Source organism: Engraulis encrasicolus, chromosome 14 (genome assembly GCF_034702125.1).
Source record: "Engraulis encrasicolus isolate BLACKSEA-1 chromosome 14, IST_EnEncr_1.0, whole genome shotgun sequence".
NCBI classification, from domain to species: Eukaryota; Metazoa; Chordata; class Actinopteri; order Clupeiformes; family Engraulidae; genus Engraulis; species Engraulis encrasicolus.
The window spans coordinates 27,806,251-27,826,989 of record NC_085870.1 but is presented as its reverse complement, the minus strand read 5'-3'; the positions used below and the strand labels follow the sequence as shown (position 1 = coordinate 27,826,989).

General features: G+C 43.6%; 2 protein-coding genes across 2 annotated transcripts in view; one reads left to right on the top strand and one right to left on the bottom strand.

Annotated features, from left to right (window-relative positions):
• Positions 1-6,753, bottom strand: part of cacna2d3 (calcium channel, voltage dependent, alpha2/delta subunit 3) — an 80,453-nt gene extending 73,700 nt beyond the window's left edge. Inside the window, exons 1-2 of the mRNA XM_063216637.1 lie at positions 6,632-6,753; positions 6,055-6,136 (exon numbers count right to left, since the gene is read on the bottom strand). Coding sequence (XP_063072707.1) covers positions 6,055-6,136; positions 6,632-6,753 — 204 coding nt within the window. The remainder of the gene's footprint in view (positions 1-6,054; positions 6,137-6,631) is intronic.
• Positions 6,754-7,106: 353 nt separating this feature from the next.
• On the top strand, positions 7,107-16,233 carry LOC134463438 (parapinopsin-like). Its single transcript, XM_063216636.1, has 6 exons — positions 7,107-7,122; positions 12,259-12,555; positions 13,398-13,573; positions 14,805-14,957; positions 15,718-15,951; positions 16,123-16,233. Exons 1-6 carry the CDS (start codon positions 7,107-7,109, stop codon positions 16,231-16,233), a joined length of 987 nt encoding a protein of 328 aa, XP_063072706.1.
• The last annotated feature ends 4,506 nt before the right edge of the window (positions 16,234-20,739 follow it).

Here is a 20,739-nt window from a genome sequence, read left to right as displayed (position 1 = left end):
CTATCACTGCCCCTTGCAGGGCGTCCCACCCCCTCTTCTCTTCTTGCCCGTCCCTCCCCTCCCCTCCCCTCCCACTGCTGACACCCCCAACACATCATCAGCACTGAGCACCACTGATGACTTCCCGGCTCCCCTGCTCATCAATAGCTGCATACAGTAGCTGTGTGGATGTTAACCCCCTGGAGCTGGCACTAGAGACACTTGGGATTGCTGCAAGTGTGTGTGTGTGTGTGTGTGTGTGTGTGTGTGTGTGTGTGTGTGTGTGTGTGTGTGTGTGTGTGTGTGTGGGGAAGGGGTAGAGGGATAGATGGATGGCAGCACGAGTGCTTAGTGTCCTCTGGACAGCCACCAAACTCCAAACTATCCCTCCAGGCCTTGGTCCACCCTCCATGCTCTAACACCCAGGCTCCATGCTCCACTACCCCACCACCATGCTCCACTGCCCCAGCACCATGCGTCAGGGATGGGGGGCAGCGGGGCCTGGGATGGAGGGCTGCTATGGGGCTGGCTCAGGAGTTCATGATGACCTAATGATTACTCCTTAATGATCCCACACCACCCTCTCTCTGGCACACACACGCATGGACGCACACACACTGCGTCTCGCTCTCTCTCTCTCTCTCTCTCTCTCTTTGTCTCTGTCTCTGTCCCCCTCTCTCTCTCTCTCTGTCTCTCTCTCTCTCTCACACACACACACACACACACACACACACACACACACACACACACACACACACACACACACACACACAAACACACGGTGCTTGTGAGAAGGACCATATTGGCAAGGGGCCCCTCCTCCTTGTCATGGTCTGTAAGTTCCAGACAATGAATGAAGAAAAGTGCAAACGTTAGCACAAAAGAGGAAAAGGGAAGGAGAGAGGAGAGGAGAGAAGGAGAGGAGAAAGGAGAAATGAGAAATGAGAGGAGATAAGAGGAGAGGAAAAAGAGGAGAGGAGAGGAGAGATGAGAGGACAGAGGAGAAGAGAGGAGGAGAAAAGAGGAGAGGACAAAGGATAAGAGAGAGTGAGGGGATAAGAGAGAGGAGATGATAGAGGAGAAGAGAGGAGTTGAGGAAACAAGAGGAGGTGGACAGAAGAGGAAAGAAAAGGAGAGAGAAGAGGAAAGGAGAAAGGAGAGAAGAAACCAGAAGAGGAGAGAGAGAGGGGAGGAGAAAAGGATAAAGGAGAGAACAGAACAGAGGAGAGGAGAAAAGAGGAGAGAAAAGAGAAGAAGAGAGGGAGGGGAGATGAGAGAGGAGAGAAGAGGACAGAGGAGAAGAGCGAAGGAAGGGAGAAGAGAGAGGAGGAAATGAGAGGAGACAAAAGCAGAGGGAGTTTCTGTAGATGTCAGATGGAGATTGTCCCGCTGTGTGTGTGTGTGTGCTCAAGTAGTAATAGAAACTATACCAGGTGATTATTGTGCCTTTATCCCAAACAGAGAGGCAGAGTGTGTGTGTGTGTGTGTGTGTGTGTGTGTGTGTGTGTGTGTGTGTGTGTGTGTGTGTGTGTGTGTGTGTGTGCGCGCGCGTGTGTGTGCGCGCACGAGAGACGGACGAATGTGGCCAATAGCTGCGGGGCGAGTAAGAACTCCATCACACACACACACACACATACACACACACACACACACACACACACACACACATACACACACACACACACACAGAGAAACACTTTTCGGTCCCAGCCATCAGCCACACGGCCAAACATGAACTGAAATTATGCTGCAGTCAACTGACATCAAAACAGCCGCAGTCCTTTACGCACACACACACACAGTGGAAATCGAGCGCAAAGAAACAAATAAAAACTCCATTCAGTTTCCCGCCAACACACACCTTACGCTGACAAATACACACGGGGCGAATAAGAAAAGTTTAAAATGACTAACATAACGCATCCCACTACGGATAGCCCAACAAACAAACAACAAAAACAAAACATATGCGTTTACAAGTGTACTCAAACACACACACACACACACACACACACACAGGTAATTACAATGCCAGGTAATTACAAAATGGTTTGTGAGTGTGTGTGTGTGTGTGCATGCAGGTGTGTGTGTGTGTGTGTGCATGCAAGTGTGTGTGTGTGTGTGTGTGTGTGTGAGAGAGAGTTTGTGTGTGTGTGTGTGTGTGTGTGTGTGTGTGTGTGTGTGTGTGTGTGTGTGTGTGAGAGTTTGTGTGTGTGTGTGTGTGTCTGGGTTCTTATCAGAGTGCAGCAGTGAGAGGCGGCAGAGCTGATGAATGTTCTGGTGAGGAGGATATTTATCTCAGACCATTCATCACTGCTCACACCTCACACACTATTACACACACACACGGGCACGCGCGCGCGCACACACACACACACAAAAACTATACACTACTACAAGACGCGCACACACACACACACACTCACACACACACACACACACACACACACACACACACACACAAACTATACACTACTACAGGACGCACACAGAAACACACACACACACACACACACACACACACACACACACACAGAGAAACGCACAGTATATTGCACAGTACTACAGTAGACACATACAGTAGTATAGTAAATTACAGTAACACACCACCCCTACACACACACATACACACACACACACACACACACACACACACACACACACACACACACACACACACACACTACATGCACTGCACTGTTCCCATACACACACTGCCAGCATATTAGACCTAGGCTACTGTAGGCTACATTCACACACATGTCGCAATGCCGCACAATACAGTATATGGACATGCTTGCTGCAGTCCTTGTGTAACATTGCGTGAACACATACACACACTCAGCCTCCCTCACACACAGAGCAACGCCAGTGTAATAGTCGTTGAGAAGACTTTACTTACCAACACACAATAGTACTACACTGCTATGACATTACACTGGCCCATACTTAACGACTAGGTCATTACCATTCTGGTAACAGCAAACGTATAACAGGGACTGTGTCTTAACGGGTTGAAGATTGCTTAATGAATCATTTTCATCCACACACACATTAACTGGTTTTAACAACAATAACGGAAAAATAAAACACATTTGATAGTATCATAAATCATGGTAAGAAGATAGTTAATAAAGAATCTTTTGATTTTTATAGTAAGAGAATCTTTTTGTTATCTTTTTTCACTACTTAAATACCACAGTTAAAGTGGTTATGTTTAAAGAAAATACACAGTAAGGCAGTTAAATTGAACAAATTGTAATTCAGTTCATGCCAATTAATGTAAATTTAGTGGCATATGTGTATGGGTGCGCTGTGATTGAATGAATTTGGTCTGGTAGTGACTCATTTTGAGCATTTTATGGTGCGTTGTATTTCATTCCATGATTCGGTCGCATGAAGTAAAATATTAAACCATATTGTTTTCTCAGAATATTTGTAAATGCAATCTGGCAAAAAGAATTTCACTTTAACATTTCTTTCTTGCCTTGTTTTAAGGTTAATGAAATGTGCGGAAATTGTATGTTTCAGGTTCACAGTGTCGCCTATATAAATAAATGATAACCTTCTGAAAACCTTTAATGCTCCATTTCTCAGCTGAGGGCGTTGGGATCACCGTGAAATCAGCCATCAGATCTGATCTGGGGCGCCAACAGCTGATTGTGAAAAATGACTGCCGCAATGCTCTGCAGCAAGGCTGACAGGTAGCCCCTGGACCACGTGCCTCACCACAGCACACTAATGTGCTATACAACAGGGCACCAAGCACCCCCACATCACCACAGTAGCCCCAGTTAATGCTGACACCGCATAAATCTAATTTCACTATTAAACATTTTACTTTTTTCAATTAAAAAATAATGCTGCGTACTGCACCAAAACTGACAGGTAGGCACTGTACCCCATGCGAAACCGTTCTAATTTACCATAAAAAAGCACCCCACACCACCACATTAGCCACAGTTCACTCAGATGCTACATCTGACTTATTTCAGTATTATTCCCCCCACTTTCTATGTGTTTTAAAAAAAATACATACTGCACCAAGACAGGCAGGCACTGTGTCCCATGCTAAACCGTCCTAATGTACTATACAATAGGGGACCAGGCACCCCACATTAGCCTCAGTCCAGTCAGACACTATATCAGACTTATTTCACTATTCCACATTTTCACTTTGCTTTCTGAATATACAATGCACCAAGGCTGATAGGCACTGTAATCCATGCTAAACTGCCCTCATGTCCTGTACAAGCTCCGCACTAAGGTACGATAGGGGAGCAAGCACTTCACTTCAGCCTCAGTCCAGACACTACTGTACATCAGACTAATTTTAACAATTATAGCATTTCACTTTCTTTGTTTAAAAAAAATATATATATACTACACTGAGGCTGACAGGTTAGCCACGTGCTTAGCCGCAATATAGGCGACCAAACATCTCACAATGCCATATTACTCTCAATTCAATCAAACACCACATCAGATTTACATCTCAATTTTACAAGTGTAACTTACACTTTCATTGTCTTTTAATCTTCACATATTTTTATGATAAACTGTGGTGATAAACTGTTCACTCAGGCACTACAAAAGCCTTATTTCACATCTTAACCTCACTTTGCTTTGCCTTTTAAAAATATACTGTACGTTTTCCGTTCTTTACACATTTTTGTAATAGGACTGCATTATGTCTCTCATTCATTCATTCATATTTCCATATACGGTATATGTCAGTATCACACTTTGTATACTGCATACAGCGTGCACACATATTTGTTGTGATTTGTGTCAATGGTCGTTCATTTACTTAACATGCACTAGGCAAAACATAATTAAACACACACTGCGTAGAGACAATATGGGCTCGCGGTCATGGATGTGTGCACATGCTGTACACACACGCACACGCACACGCACACGCACACACACACACACACACACACACACACACACACACACACTGACTTACAGTAGCATATTGCGGACACACAATCATACAGTAGGGCCACAACCAACTCTAACTTCTCCCTGCTGCACACACTTGCAGCACTGCATTGCATCACAACAGCAAGGGCAAATATTTTTTCATTTCCATTTGGAGTTTATTTTAAATGTGTAAATGTGCTTTTATTGTGGAGAAGCACATTTGCTGTGGTAATGTTGTGAGTGAGCACATGTGTCGCTGCACAGATGCTGCTCAAATATGTGGACAAGCGTGTTAATGTACTTTTATGGCTTACAATCACATATTTGTTCTCAACACATGCTCATCGTCATAATGGATAACTAAAACCCAACACACAGACGCAAGCACGCACGCACTCACACACACACGCACACACACACATTTCCTCAGGTTATCTGTGAGCAGAAGCTCACAGAACTCTTTGAGGATGAGCTAGATGCAATCACAGCACTGACGAGTAGCAAGGGTAATGGAGCATGATCACACACACACACACACACACACACACACACACACACACACACACACACACACACACACACACACACACACACACACACACACACACAGCAGTAGCGTTTGGGAACAGCTGAGTCTCAGTGCCCCACACACCTGAGTCTTCCCTGCCTCTCCTCTCCTCTGCCATCTGCACTCATGTGAACTGTGAATCCCCATCAGCTGCCTACAGACATAGCAAACTGGCAAACCCTTTACTGAGGACACTGCAGCCTACTACTATATTAACCTACATTACACTATACTGTATTATATTATATTATATTATATTATATTATATTATATTATATTATATTATATTACATTATATTTCTACACAGATAGATAGATAGATAGATAGATAGATAGATAGATAGATAGATAGATAGATAGATAGATAGATAGATAGATATTGCAGTATTAATTAAACCCTTCTAGAGCTGAAATGAACACGGGTAGTGTTGGCCCCAATCTATAAGTGTTGAATCAGTAGTGCTGAATTAACTGTGTAAAGACAGATAGATAGATAGATAGATAGATAGATAGATAGATAGATAGATAGATAGATAGATAGATAGATAGATAGATAGATAGATAGATAGATAGCGCACCTTCTGCAGCAGTTGAGATCCTGAGTATTTGGCAGCGATGGACTTTATTTCTCCTCCAAAAGCGGAGGCCCACAGTTTCACCCTAATACAGTGCACACATTTCAACATTTAAATAAGTTTCTTTGTAAATACTTTAAAAGTGTGATTGTTCTCAAAAGGTTGCAAAATAACTCAAATGCAATAGCAATAGACTTCATGTCGTTCTTCCATTCATCTGTGGGGGAAAAAATATCTAAAAATAGTAATACATTAATAGTTAGACATGCGTGAGTTGGTTGGGGCACATGAGGCGCATCTGTGTTGAGTTAAATTAAATAGCCTAATAACTAGCACACTAGAGCCATGGCGAAAAAAATCAAAGGGGGGATTGTTAAACACCATTGTGTAATTAAAGAAATGGAAACCAGTTCAAATCTAGCGCGATTCTATATTTTGTGTCAGTAGTGTGACAATGGAATGTTAGAATAAAACTACAAAGCGAGCAGGGAAATAGGGGCAACAAGAAAAAAATCCAAGCTCAGCATAGGACATTCGATATTTCAACGAAAGAAAATATTTTGGGAGACAAAGAACTCACACTGAGAGAGGGATTCCCTGTTGAGAGCCGGCAACATCCACGATAGTCACACCTGGGGTAATCCACACCAGGAAACTCGCGCAGTACACTTGCGAGTAGAAAAATCCCGGATTCCACTGCATCTTCACTGTCGTTCAATCCTACCAGCTGTGTACGGAAAAGCTTCCCGGTGCTCCCCCTTTTATTTCCCCGGTTACAAAAATGGTGGGAAATCGTCACCCGTGCATGCCGTTATGCTTGAGGAGTGAAACGCGAAGGTATGCCACAACTGTCAAAGGGACAGCTGTGCGTCCGTGGAGAGAGAGGACAAGTGACCTGACGACCATCTACCGTGGCCTCTCGCCGCCGGGGGCTTGTAGCGGTAAAATGGAAGAGGTCGGAATTGTTTTCGTGAACCGCAGAGAGCCTCCACTATCCGAGTATGCCTTCTATCTAGGCATGCTACTGCCTACTGCTCATCTGCTACTTTCTACAAATGCCGCCCGCACTGGGTACGTTCGCCATGTTAAGCGGCGACACATTTGGGGTCTCCCCGTCAGCAGAGCCACGAAGGGACTGAAAGTGCTGCAAAGGGGATGGAAAACCCGAGCGTTTTGGGCTATGAGCCGAGGAGGGGTTAGCTACGCTGAGGGAGGGAGTGCAATTCCAAACTGCGAATGCAGTTTTCGGAATACAATTCCCTCGATCTGTTGGGCACGCGCGAGGAGTACAGCAAAGGTGATGAACGAGAAACTTTCAGATTGGAGACAAGAGCGCGCGCAGCGACCACTGGTAGGGGGCCGGCCCCCTTCCATCCAGCTCGTGGCTAACATCATCACCACGTATGAACGCCCCCAAGAGGTAACTACTGCACGAACAACTCTGTAGGGTATCAGAAGTGTTCATTAATGCGTACCACACCGGCCACCGTCACATTATGTCGAAAAAGAACAAAATAACAGAAATAAGGCCTATTGAAGGAAAAGTGAAGTGCACCCTGCAATCTTGTAAGGTGAATTATATCTACGACTACTAAGGCTACTTCTAGTCCTATCACTTACCTTAATGGAAGTTATTGCAACTGCTAGTTAAGTTAAGAGGTGGTATTAAGATCATCCTTGGATAACAAACACACCAGACTTAAGAAACTCACCCTGCTATGGTTTTGTCTGGATACATCACAGTCCTTATCTCATTTGACTTCTCTTCATTTAAGGAGCTTGGGCAGGCTTTGTGATGGATGGACTAGTCATGGTGATTATGTAAAGTACTAGTTATAGTGATCATCGTAGTTTTGATGGTTTGAAACAGCTGGAAGTGCACTTTATCTCTCTGTGTGTGTGTGTGTGTGTGTGTGTGTGTGTGTGTGTGTGTGTGTGTGTGTGTGTGTGTGTGTGTGTGTGTGTGTGTGTGTGTGATATGTAACCACACACCCTCCTCCATCTGTCAGTTGTGTCAGAGGTCCCTCTTGTGAGGCTGAGCTGAGGTGTGTGCATATGATGATGGTGGATGTTAGAGGGATGTACAGAACGCAGTGGTGTAGTCTACGTAGAACGCAGGTTCTATATAGTATACCCACTTCAAAATTTCAGGGATTTCAGTATACCCACTTCAAATTGATTGATCCATATATTTGAATAGCACAAATATATACAGTATACCCACTTCAAAAAATTCTCAAATTTACAGTATACCCAACACAAAAAAGTAGACTACTCCACTGACAGAACGGTAAAGTGAACTAATTCTAAATGCACTATTCTTCTAATATATGTATGTTAGGCCTACATAATTTCTGTTGGTGCATATTAGGCTCAGAAAGTTAACAGGCCCAGCCGTGGCTCAAACAGCTGGGCACTGCACTACTACACCGGCGACCCGGGTTCTATTCAGGCCCGGGTCATTTGCAGACGCTTCCCCATCTCTCTCTCCCCACTTGCTTCTTGTCTCACTCGACTGTCCTATCACGAATAAAGGCAATAAAAGACAAAAAAAAATTCTAAAAGAAAAAAGGAAACAATAATCACATGTTCATAAGGCCCATAAATAATCAGTCATTGGCCTATAATCAGATATGCTGATCCGAGTTTGAGACTGTGATCTCCTCCAGTGCATGACTACGGTACACACTCCTTTCCCGTCCCGTGCGGCCTTTTGTAATGGATTTCAAATGATCCCTCTGCCACGACGGCAAAGTGTTTTCCATGCGGTCACCCTCCTGCTTCCTCCCAAATGCAGCACCCCCCTCGCCCCCACTGCCACTTCCCAACACACTTCACCCACAACACACACACACACACACACACACACACACACACACACACACACACACACACACACACACAGTGACATCCCCAAACACAACGCAACCCCCACAGCGTCACTCCTCCAGTACCATCCTTAAACGCAAACCACACCCCCCCCCATGCCACCCCAGCACCTCTTCTCAATGGTACCCCTCAATGCCACCCGCTTGCCCCTGTGCTACCTGCCCATGCAATCCCCCCCCCCACAATTGTCACCGCAACACCACTCCTCTATGGCACCCCCCCACACACACACTCAACCCCAGCACCACTCCTCAATGGCACGCCCCCACCCCCAGTGCGGCGGCTTGCTGATTAGCGTGTGATAATGATGTGGGGCTGCACTGTACTGTGGCGTCCCGTCCCGTCCCGGGCTGTGCTGTGCTAGGCTGATGTATGGCGGCCGTGGCGGACTGTAAAGGCGTAGCGAGGGCTCGTTATTAGCCCCGTAATTACACCATACATCAGCAGAGCTGCGGCTGGAACCCACAGATAAAGAGCTACCAGACAGACGGACACACGGATGGACAGAGAGGAGGAGGAGACGGGTGTGTGCACATGTGTGTGAGTGTGTGTGCGCGCCTGTGTGTGTATGAGCGTTAGTGTGTGTGTGTGTGTGTGTATGTGTGCGCGCGTTGGTGTGTGTGTGTGTGTGTGTGTGTGTGTGTGTGTGTGTGTGTGTGCGCGCCTGTGTGTATGAGCGTGTGTGTGTGTGTGTGCGTTGATGTGTCTGTGTGTGAGCGTGTGTGTGTGTTGGTGTGTGTGTGTGTGTGTGTATGTGTGTGAGCATGTTAGTGTGTGTGTGTGTGTGTGTGTGTGTATGTGTGCCTGCCACTCTCCTGAGCTCCTCTTCTCCTGCCGCCTGTAGTCTTGCCTGTGTGCGTGTGAGAGTGATAATCCAGCTCTTTGTCTCCCTCGTCAATGGAGTGACAATGAGGGGGCTGGCCTTCCCCAATGGGACACTGGGGAACACGTGTCTGTCCTTTGGTTTATGAATGCTGGGGCACCCAGCCATGTGCCCCAGTGGTTCCCAAACTGGGGGTCGGGACCCACCGGTGGGCCCTGAAGGTGCTCCAAAGTGGGCCTTGAAATAATTTTCTAAAAATAAAAATAATACGTATTTATGTGCGTGTTGCTGTTGATGTATCTAGAGTTTTATTGTTTATTGGGTCAGAGGTGGGCCCCGAACATTTGGAAAGGGTTGGGAACCCCTGCTGTATCCTATTTGGCAGCACATGTCTGTATGATGGATCCACAGCTGTAGTCTTGGATGGTGACTTCTCAAACCTTAGAAAGAGTTCACGGAGTCCTTCCCCATCTGAGTTCCAATGTCTGACTCTGATTGATAGTGAGCAGCATCCTCTAAGCCACAAGGCTCTCCTTTGGTCCGTAAGGTAATGCTTGAGGTGGCATTACGTGTGTGTGTGTGTGTGTGTGTGTGTGTGTGTGTGTGTGTGTGTGTGTGTGTGTGTGTGTGTTGAGGTCTCCAAATCCTTATTATTTCTGTCATTGATCAAGGACACTTGATCTGGAGAGAGCCTTCGGGATTGGGATTGAGAGGAGCAGTCCATACCATCCTATCCATTCATCCTACCATAACAACGGCACATTCAGAAACATGCTATCCTATTCATCCCCAGGTCCTGTAGAGCCCATCGATTTTTCGGTGTCATTTTAGAATAGTGTCCCTTTAAAAAGCTTTATTAATACTGTATTAACACCTAGTAACATTTATTAATGAACTAATCACAAACAAAATATTTACCAATGTAAATGCAGCTCCTACTGGATGAGTTGTATGTGTGTATTCCTGCCCAACACTTCTACAGTATATCCTCTGGTTTCATCTCTTTTGATCTTTGGAGGACAAACTTCATAGGAACAGTCCAGGATTATTCATGAATGTGCGAATCATTTTCTTCTCATCGTTTTCAGTGCTTATATTTATTGGATCAGAATTATTAGCATAGTTTAGCATAATCACTGGAAGTAAATGGGAACATTAGCATCAAGACACAAATGATCACAGGACGGGATTTAATAGCTGTTTTGCACTTTGCTGAATTTTACATTAATTTTAAAGTAGTTTATAAGTACATTTGAGAATGTTTTGTTTGTTCCCATTGACTTGCATTAAGTTTGCTATGCTTAATTTGGCTATACTGTCAAACTAGGCAATGCAAACACATGGACAAAAATTATATGCACATTCATGAATAATGCTTGGAAATTACTTCAAATATGTGAAATTGAAAAAAAATGCACTGTGCCTTTAAGGCCCCCTGCAGCTGTGTTTTGTCTGCTGTGTTAACATAGAGTTTCTTACTCATTTACAAACATTTACAATATTTTGTTGATAATTAGTTCATTATTTGTGTTTATAAAGCTTTTTAGGCACCTCTATTGTTAAGTGTTATCGATCTTTCTTTGTAATTATACACTTTATCTTTTTATCCTCTTAAATTTCTGACAGAAAGTGATGTTCAGTGGCGTCGTAAAAGTCATCAGATGTCATTAATACTGTGGTAAATGCATTTCAAGAGCTTGCTGGCAGAAAAATTGGGAATGACCGCATTGTATTGTTCAGTCAATTCAATTAGCCTCATAGCGTGCACCATTCCACCTGTGGACCGCTTCACTATTGGTTAAAAAAACATACTCCCACTATGACAACATGACACAAAGTTGGTCATTGCAATTCTGGTAACAAACGTATAGCAGGGGCCAGATCTGTAAATCTTGATGTGAAAAGTAAAAAGTAAATTTATGGTGTAAGGACAACACTATCGCACGTATATAGCTTACACTAGTTACTCCATTGCACCTAATGAGTAGACTGAACAAGGACCCACTTCAAGTTTGATCCAACCCGTGCAGAAGTAGACAGCTTTTACTTTACTTCTGACATGATGTACCACACATCTTGGCTCTGTTCCTGACAGAGCGAGAAGACCACTCATCCCACCCATAGGGATTACCCATAGGGAATCTTCAGGTTCGTCATCAGCTGCAGTGATCAGAGTGGCAAGATCAGGGATTATATGAGCTACAATCCGGATCTTGCACAGGCGCTGGGTGACTTAAAGCACCTTAAAGCTCCCCCAATCCCTCCCTCCTGGTGTGGCAAGCGGTTAACCTTTTGGGCGGTCAGGTGTCAGCATCATACCTCGAGACTCACTTCTTGATGTGCACTCTGGTGTGTGATTTGGAGTGTGAGAGTGAGTGTGAGCATCCTCTCTTTCCTCATGGATTTGACAGCTAACCTCACAGAACTCTACTGCACTTCCTCCTCCTCTGTTCCTTCCATTGCTCCCTCCATCTTCTCCATCTCCTCCATCACAGACCACCCCGCAGCTGTAGAACCCTTCTTCTTCCCTCGCTATGGTTACACCATCCTGTCCGTCGTCATGGGAATCGTGACGGTCACCGCGGTGATTCTGAACTCCACGGTGATCATTGTGACACTGCAGCATCGGCAGTTGCGGCAGCCTCTGAACTACGCCCTGGTGAACCTGGCGGTGGCAGACCTAGGCACCGCGCTGATGGGCGGCGTACCCGCCGTGGTGTCCAACGCAGCCGGACGCCACGTCACGGGCAGGGCAGGCTGCATCCTGGAGGGATTCTCAGTCTCACTGTTTGGTGAGTGCCAGTGTGTGTGCGTGTGTGTGTGTGTGTGTGTGTGTTTTTGGTGAGTTACAGTGTGTACATGAGGCCTGTGACTCATTCATTGTCTTGTCTGTGCATATGAAATGTTTATTATTTGAAAATGCGTGCTGTAATTTCTTATTCTTTGTTTTTAAACCACACAATGTAACTAAAAGTGTATTATTGTAACTGAAAAGAAGCACGGGAGACAACAATTTAAGTATAGTATTACAATACTATTAATACATATTATTCTATTCATGAGTAAGTTACACTTTTTGACCTGTTGTAATGTCTGCTGCGTTTATGTTTATCTTGTAATGGTCCTTATGTGCACTGTTTGCATTATGTGTAAGCTACTTCCCACTTGAATTTCCCCATGGGGATCAATAAAGTAGCGCTCCCTCTATAAATGTGTTTATAGCACATTTCTTAACATGTAATAATAAACAAAAACTTCCACATGCAGAAATGTACTGCAATGAATATGCTTCTTAGATAATTCACTAAAACAAAAACAAAACACTGAATCCATAGTCCGCACAATAGTTGGTTGCACAACCCTGACGTGTGCTACTACTAAAATGTCATTGACCCCTGACAAGAAGAATAGTGCAAGTATAATGTTCAAAGATGCGATAGATTATTATTATAATGCTGTTGTTTCGCTTATGGTTAATTTGGTTTTATGTTAGATTACGTTTCCTGCCAACCTGCCACAGTCCCGCTAGCACCTCCTTGCGGCCCACCCTGGGGTCTCGGCCCCCACTTTGAAAACCACTGTTCTAGAATAGAAAAGTAGTGTAATCTCTTGCCATGTGTGTGTGTCCCCTCAGGCATCACGGCGCTGTGCACGGTGGCCCTGATCGCGGTGGAACGCCTCTTCGTGGTGTGTCGGCCGCTTGGCAACATCAAGTTCCAGGCCTGGCACGCGGCGGCGGGGGTGGGGGCATCGTGGGCGTGGTCTGTGATCTGGAACACCCCGCCCCTCTTTGGCTGGGGAGACTACCAGGTGCGCACAGAGTAGGGCTGCACAATTAATCGAAAATAATCGAAAATCGTGATAAATTAGTGAAATCGAAGTCGAAATTTTAATCGTGATTTAATCGTGGCAATAGTGACCTACCTGTGAGAGCATCCTTGAAGCCAGAACATATTGACAGGCTGGTGTTTCTGGCCAGAAATCTGTTCACCTAAGATTCATGCTATTGCCTTTACGTAATTATTACAATTCATTTTATTTTGCTCATCCCGTATATAATTCATTCCTGGTTATATTTCATCTTGTTATAATTTTTTAAAAAATCTGCGAAATTCAATAATCGTGATTAATAATCGCGATTACGATTTTGACCAAAATAATCGTGATTATGATTTTTTCCATAATCGTGCAGCCCTAGCACAGAGCTAACCACTGGCGTGCACATGTGACATGTAGGGAGCATGTAGAACTTCCAGCTGCCTTACTAGGCTATATAGAGGCCATATGTCAAGCATTTGTAGACGACATGGACCACAACACATTGTGACAAAAAAATCCAATAAAAAGGGACTTTCAAAAAGGCAATTTTTTGTCCAATAAGGGGAAGGGCCCATCTACCGTAGAGAGAGGGTATGACTAAAGACACCCAACAACACACATCAGTCAAAATGACAGACTTGAAGTTCTTAAGGGGTGTCAATTCAACACTTGGAGATTCAAATTTAACACACTCATCTGAGAAGATATTTGGTCCTACGCAAGTGTTCAAAACTACACTGCAAAACCTCCTGTGTGTAACAGGGCTTGACACTGGCACCTGCCAACAGGCCAAATGCTGGTAAAACTTGGCTTTGGCTAGTAATACTTTCAGTGTTACTAGCCAATTTGGCTGGCAGCTTGTTCCTTGGTATGGCCTACACATTTTGCCCTATATTCTGTTGTTTGCCCCTTGTGTATTAATTGTTTATATTTAAGTTCAAGAAAAGCTGAGCTTGATTTATATTTGCTTGATGTACTTCCTTGTAGAAATCATCTTGCTTTGGCACCACACCTTCTGAAGTTAGACGTACATCATCATGATAAAGAAAAAAAATATATGTAATATAAAATCTGTGGCTAGTGGAATATCTGAATGGCTAGTGACTCTGGAAAACCACTAGCCACAGTGGCCAGTGGGTGAAAAAAGTTAATGTCAAGCCCTGGTGTGTAAGTGTACCTAGCTAATACTGTAGAGCTAACTCTGACTATGCTTCTGTTTCAGCTGGAGGGCGTGAAGACGTCCTGTGGTCCCGACTGGCACAGCCGTCGCCCTGGCAACGTGTCATACATCCTCTGCTACTTCCTGCTCTGCTTCGCCGTGCCCTTCGCTCTCATCCTGGTCTCCTACACATGGCTGCTCTGGACACTACGACAGGTCAGTTAGCTTTAGACAGGCCAGTTACTTAACAGTGTAACACAGGTCAGGCTGTGGAGCTTTAACACATTAAAAAGGTTGCTGTTGGCCCTGCAGTGGCCAAACGGTAGGACACTCGTCTACCATGCGGCTGACGCGGGTTCAATTTCCGGCCCGGGTCCTTTGCCGGCCCTTCCCCGTCTCTCTCTCCCCACTCGCTTGCTGTCACCACCTTCACTGTCCTGTCATACATAAAGTCAAAAGACCTCAACATTTGTTTTTTATAAGGTTGCTGTTACCATACTGGCGATGACCAAGCCATAGTGCATAACTGAAGACCCTGTGTTATGTCATAGCAGTGTAATATTATTAATTAAACTTTTAATCCTACCTGGAGTCACTTTAACACAACACAATATAGTCACGTAACTATGGACTTTAAGACAGCTTAGTCTCTGGACCCTAGGATATGAATAACAAGGAATATCTCATAAGAGAGGGAGGGACCAGTTACAAGAAGTACAAAACATTTCCATATAGCCGACTCTTTTCAGGGTCAGCTCTATGTTCCCACAGCCCATTAGTCCCACAGCCCATTGGTCCCACAGCCCAAATGCCTATACATGTAACATTTTCACATTTCAAAGTGATTTCACAAATTGAATGATTTATCTGGATGATCATTTCTGTTCTGTAAGAGCAGGTGGTTCAGAAAACTTCGAAAGGAACATCGATGCTCAGTTTGATGCTGGTGTGTACATGTGCATTATATTCCCCACAGGTAGCCCAGCTAGGCGGCGGTGCTTCGGCTAAAGCAGAGGCTAAGGTAGCATGGATGGTTGTAGCCATGGTGTTAGCCTTCCTGATTAGCTGGCTGCCCTACACCGTGCTAGCGCTGGCTGTGGTGTCTGACCCGAGTGTCCAGTTTAGCCCACTCGTCGCCATGGTGCCGGTGTACCTCGCCAAAAGCAGCACAGTCTACAACCCATTGATCTACATCTTCATGAACAAACAGGTAAGTTTACACTCTCAAATCTGAAATGTGTACACAAGGTAATACGCAGGTAATATGCCTCAACCGATCAACTGCTCTGATACCGTTAAAAAAGAACAAAATTAGCTGAATAAAGATTCACAGGACTGTCTCTTTCTGTGAGCAACACTAACTGTTCTGTTGTGCTTGCAGTTCCGTAAGTTTGCTGTCCCCTTCCTGTCCTGTGGGTACTGGATAGAGGAGGAGTCAGAGGAGGAGCCTCACACAACTGTCTCCTCCGTCCAGGTGTCGCCTGAGCCGTGACGCACACGCGCGCACGCGCACACACACACACACACACACACACACACACACACACACACACACACACACATTGCAGGAGGACAACATAGACGGACAACTGATTGGAATGTTTCCATGGAGTTTACTCTGACTATGCTCATGGGTATGAAGAAGAGAGCTTGGACAGTGGTGAGCAACCTGTCCTTGGCAGCCGCTATCCAATACAACATATTTCGGTAACACTTTACTTGACGCTGACGTCATACATATGACAAAGCAGTGTCATGACAGAGTCAAGGATGTCAGAGGACGCGCTCAACTTCTTGGAAAAAAATTATGTCTTTGGGTGCGCGATAAAAGGTATCAACTGAAAGAAGAAAAATCCACACTCATAAACTAAGTCTCATTATTTATTTAGAGATTACCACCATGTCCAAAAGCAAACCTGTTTCGGCTATCAAGCCTTCATCAGTGCGTGGTACCATGCACTGATGAAGGCTTGATAGCTGAAACGTGTTTGCTTTTGGACATGGTGGTAATCTATAAATAAATAATGAGACTTAGTTTGTGAGTGCGGATTTTTCTTCTTTCAGAGTCAAGGATGAGTCATAGGCCTACACATGATATCAATGTGATAACCGTTTTATGGTCATGAAAAGGTGACATGATCAGGGCTGTCTTTACCATTAGCGAATATCACTCAATGACAAAGTCATAAATGGTTTATGACATTGACATAATGTTTATGAAACATGCATGACTGCGTTATGACGCGTCAAGTTAAGTGTTACCCATATTTCCAATCACATAGTTGTACCCATCATTGATACACAGGTGATAACATCCTGAAATCACAGGCGATGACATCCTGAAATCCTGTACACGTGTGATATATGATATTTGATTGGAGCCTCTAAAACCAGCCTGTCCATCACGGCTTAAGCGTAGGTTAAAATCATGAGATAAGGGTATATAAATGTGTGTATTTCGGATAGGGTGAAAAGGTGTTTCTGAACTATGTTGCGGTCATGTCTGGGAAATGTTTGTGAAGGGTTTCACCTAATACCTGTCTTAAATGTTTGAAGTACTTGTGGTTGGGGTGGGCAGAGGTGTCAAAAGTAAAGGTAGATGTATATTCATGGTGGAAGTACAGTGCTAGCACATGATTTTACATACAGTAGCTGTTATACCAGTTATTCCACTATTTACTTAATGAGGTAGATGGACTGTATTGTTACTGAAAAACACCAAAAACCTGCGAAGAACCAACCACAAATTTGGTCCGACTTGGGAAAGTCAGCTAATTGGGAGACAGGTACATTGATCTACTGGCTACTCTGTTTAATACCTGTTTTGAAATGAAGTGTTTTTTTTACTTCTACTGTAACGTTTGGCATCTTTGGGAGTAGGAAAGTAAAACTAGACTGCAATTTTTGACAATACTGAAGTAAACTCTGTCACATGAATGGTTTGAAATGGTTTAAAATGGGACTTAATCCGGTACATTGAGTGGTACAAAAACAATACATGAACTTAACAACACTAGTGGAGCAGAGTGGGTGAGTGCTTGCCTCATAAGCTTGTCTGTGTCAGAAGTATTGTGTCATTGCACTATTCTTTGAATATCAAGACAATAAAATAGGGGATATAGTTTCGTAGTCGAGAATCTAGTAAAGTATTTATTGTGAAATTTCAGCACCTGATTGATGTATGTATATGTGTCTGTGTGTGTATGTCTGACAATATCAACTGACACAGAGTTTGAGTGCAATTTTATTCAGTAATAATCATTAGAAAATAAAAATTTCAGCATCGATTCAGATCAATTTCAGGCCAAAAGAAATTGGAAAAATACAAAAAACGCATTGATACAAAACCTTGAGGGGAATTCATGAATGATCTGCTACTAGGGGGAGATTATTTTTAACTGAATAAAAAACATTAAACTGGGCAAATATTCTGACCTTCAAGTAGAGAACATCGCCACCCACCTGCCTCATACTACTGTACATATCATACATCATGTTTTTTTTGCCATTACAGCTTTAATAATAATAATCATAATCATACTAACAATAGTAATAGTAGTCATTATGCAAGGAAAACATTAAAATTAGCAGTTTATCTGTAAACGTGAGTGTTACTTGTCATTTTCTCTCTTTTTTTGTAATAAACCGCCAACTTTTTGTGTTATTGAGGAAGAATGCACCTTTATTTTTCAGAATTGTTCTCTGTTTCTCGTGACCCCATCTTGGTAGGGTAGGATGCAGATGACAAGGACAGATTCCACTAAACCATACACACAGTCACAAGAAAAAGTACAAAATTCTCTCACCTTAATACACAAAAGATTTCCTTAGAAAAAAAAGGAAAAAAATAAAACAAAAAAACAAAAAGCACTATACAGTTATTTGTGCAAAGACGAACAGCAATGTGCTAATATTGAAATCCCATTGGTATAGAATGAACCAAATCTAGTTTCCTTTCTTTTCTTCTCAGAGTCCCTGACATGAGGTAAACGTAAGATCTTCTAATCTTTAGTATTACACATTTTTCTTCAAAAGTGTTTAAAAATAATGCATATTTTCTTTTTTTTTAACCAGTAATTGCTACGAATAGTACAATGTGCCTGGAATGCGCATTGGTCCTTTAACAATGTCAACACAGACCACATAGAATTGTTTTTTTTTTCTCACAAACATTTCGAAGAGCCCTTTCAGTGTGCACACAGTGGAGACCCCACCTCTTACTCACGACAGTTATGGACACCCCACTACTTACTCATGACAGTTATATTCGGCCGACTGAGAGACACACTACTTATCCTCAACACACGCACTACTCACACTCATCATGAACAAACGCATCCCACTGGCATCGGTTGGCGTATGTATACATCATATACAAGGGTGGATGACGTTTTTTGGGGCTCACACATCCGGTAGTGCAACCACAGCACCCATAACACCCACCAACACCCATAAATTAATTAGTAATTGGTAAATTCATTAACTGTTAAGGATATGCTCCTTAGATTATCCACTAAAAACAAAAATAATCATTTAGTCCACACAATAGTGGCATTAGCTGTGGTCGCACCACCCTGATGTGTGCTACCACTAAAACCTCATGGACCCATATACATGGTGGATGGAAAAGACAAACTTCCCCACACTACAGCTCCTCCATCACGGAGACAGGAAGACAGCAGTCAGCCCTTATCCACTGGACAGCCTGCCAACATCTTCCCACGGTTAAAAAGTTAGTGCCTCAAATTGTTAGTTTCAAGAAAGTGGTAATTGAAATGGCAATTTGACAAATCACATAGCAATTGCTTTTTTTGACCATTGAATGAAAATAAACCACTAGAAAGACAACTGAATGAGCTTTCATTTCCCTTATTTGTAAATTCTAGCTACTTCCATGACTGAGGAGCTTTAGCCGATTAAAAAGTGGTCCATTATCTTCTAATCCGCCCTGTATGTATACGTATACATACAGCAACCTGTGTAGAGACAATATTAAAAAGTCGCCAGGCAACCCCAGGATGTCACACAAAATCTCAAAGAAGTTTCAGTGGCTCTCTCTGATGCCTGTTTGTGCCAAAATAGCCTCTTAAAGCTGCTGTAAGCGCATGGGGACAAGTTGGATAACCCACACGGAGAGTTGCCAATAATATTAACAAACATTGTAAAAGGGTGGAGAGAATGCCTAGAAGAATTAGGAAAAGCTGTCACATGAACCATTTTTTGTTGGTTAGTTTAACAATGCCTACGTACACACGTATATCATGAACATACATGTAATACATGGCATTGTTCAGTTGAATAAACTTAAAAGACCCATGTGAAACATTGCTTTAATTTTAAGAGGCAAAAGTCAGTGTACCAGAAAATAATTTTACAGCGGAGATGCTCTTGAATTTAGCTTTCTGTGTGGTCTGTACTCCATAATCAGCAAACTTATGTTGAGTTTAGCCGCTCAGCATCTGAAGCTCAGCGTGTCGTGAGTACTTTAGTCAGTTTCGAAATGGGCCAGGAGATCCTGGGCATCCTGCCGCCATCTTGTTTCCACATGCACAGCAGATTGCATTGCAGCCAGCCAGGCAATACATGGCTAAGTGGCAGATGTTCATACGTTAGCTAGCAACACTTACAGCAGCTTTAAGCTGTCTCTCTCCACGATATTCAGGCGTTAGCTAGCAGCACTTACAGCAGCTTTAAGCTGTCTCTCTCCACGATATTCAGACGTTAGCTAGCAGCACTTACAGCAGCTTTAAGCTGTCTCTCTCCATGATATTCAGACGTTAGCTAGCGGCACTTACAGCAGCTTTAAGCTGTCTGTCTCTCGTCTCCACGTGCCGAAGCTCCTTCAGGCACCTGCACAGGTACACAGCTGGACAAGCAACACTGATATGTTTCCCCTGCACTTAAGGAGGTATTTGCAGAAGCCTAACAGAGAGAGAGAGAGAGAGAGAGAGAGAGAGAGAGAGAGAGAGAGAGAGAGAGAGAGAAAGAGAGAGAGAGA

Coding starts and splice junctions, on each gene's coding strand:
- LOC134463438 (XM_063216636.1), top strand. Junction 12,556..13,397: donor ATTCTCAGTCTCACTGTTTG/GTGAGTGCCAGT, acceptor GTGTCCCCTCAG/GCATCACGGCGCTGTGCACG. Junction 15,952..16,122: donor ACATCTTCATGAACAAACAG/GTAAGTTTACAC, acceptor TTGTGCTTGCAG/TTCCGTAAGTTTGCTGTCCC.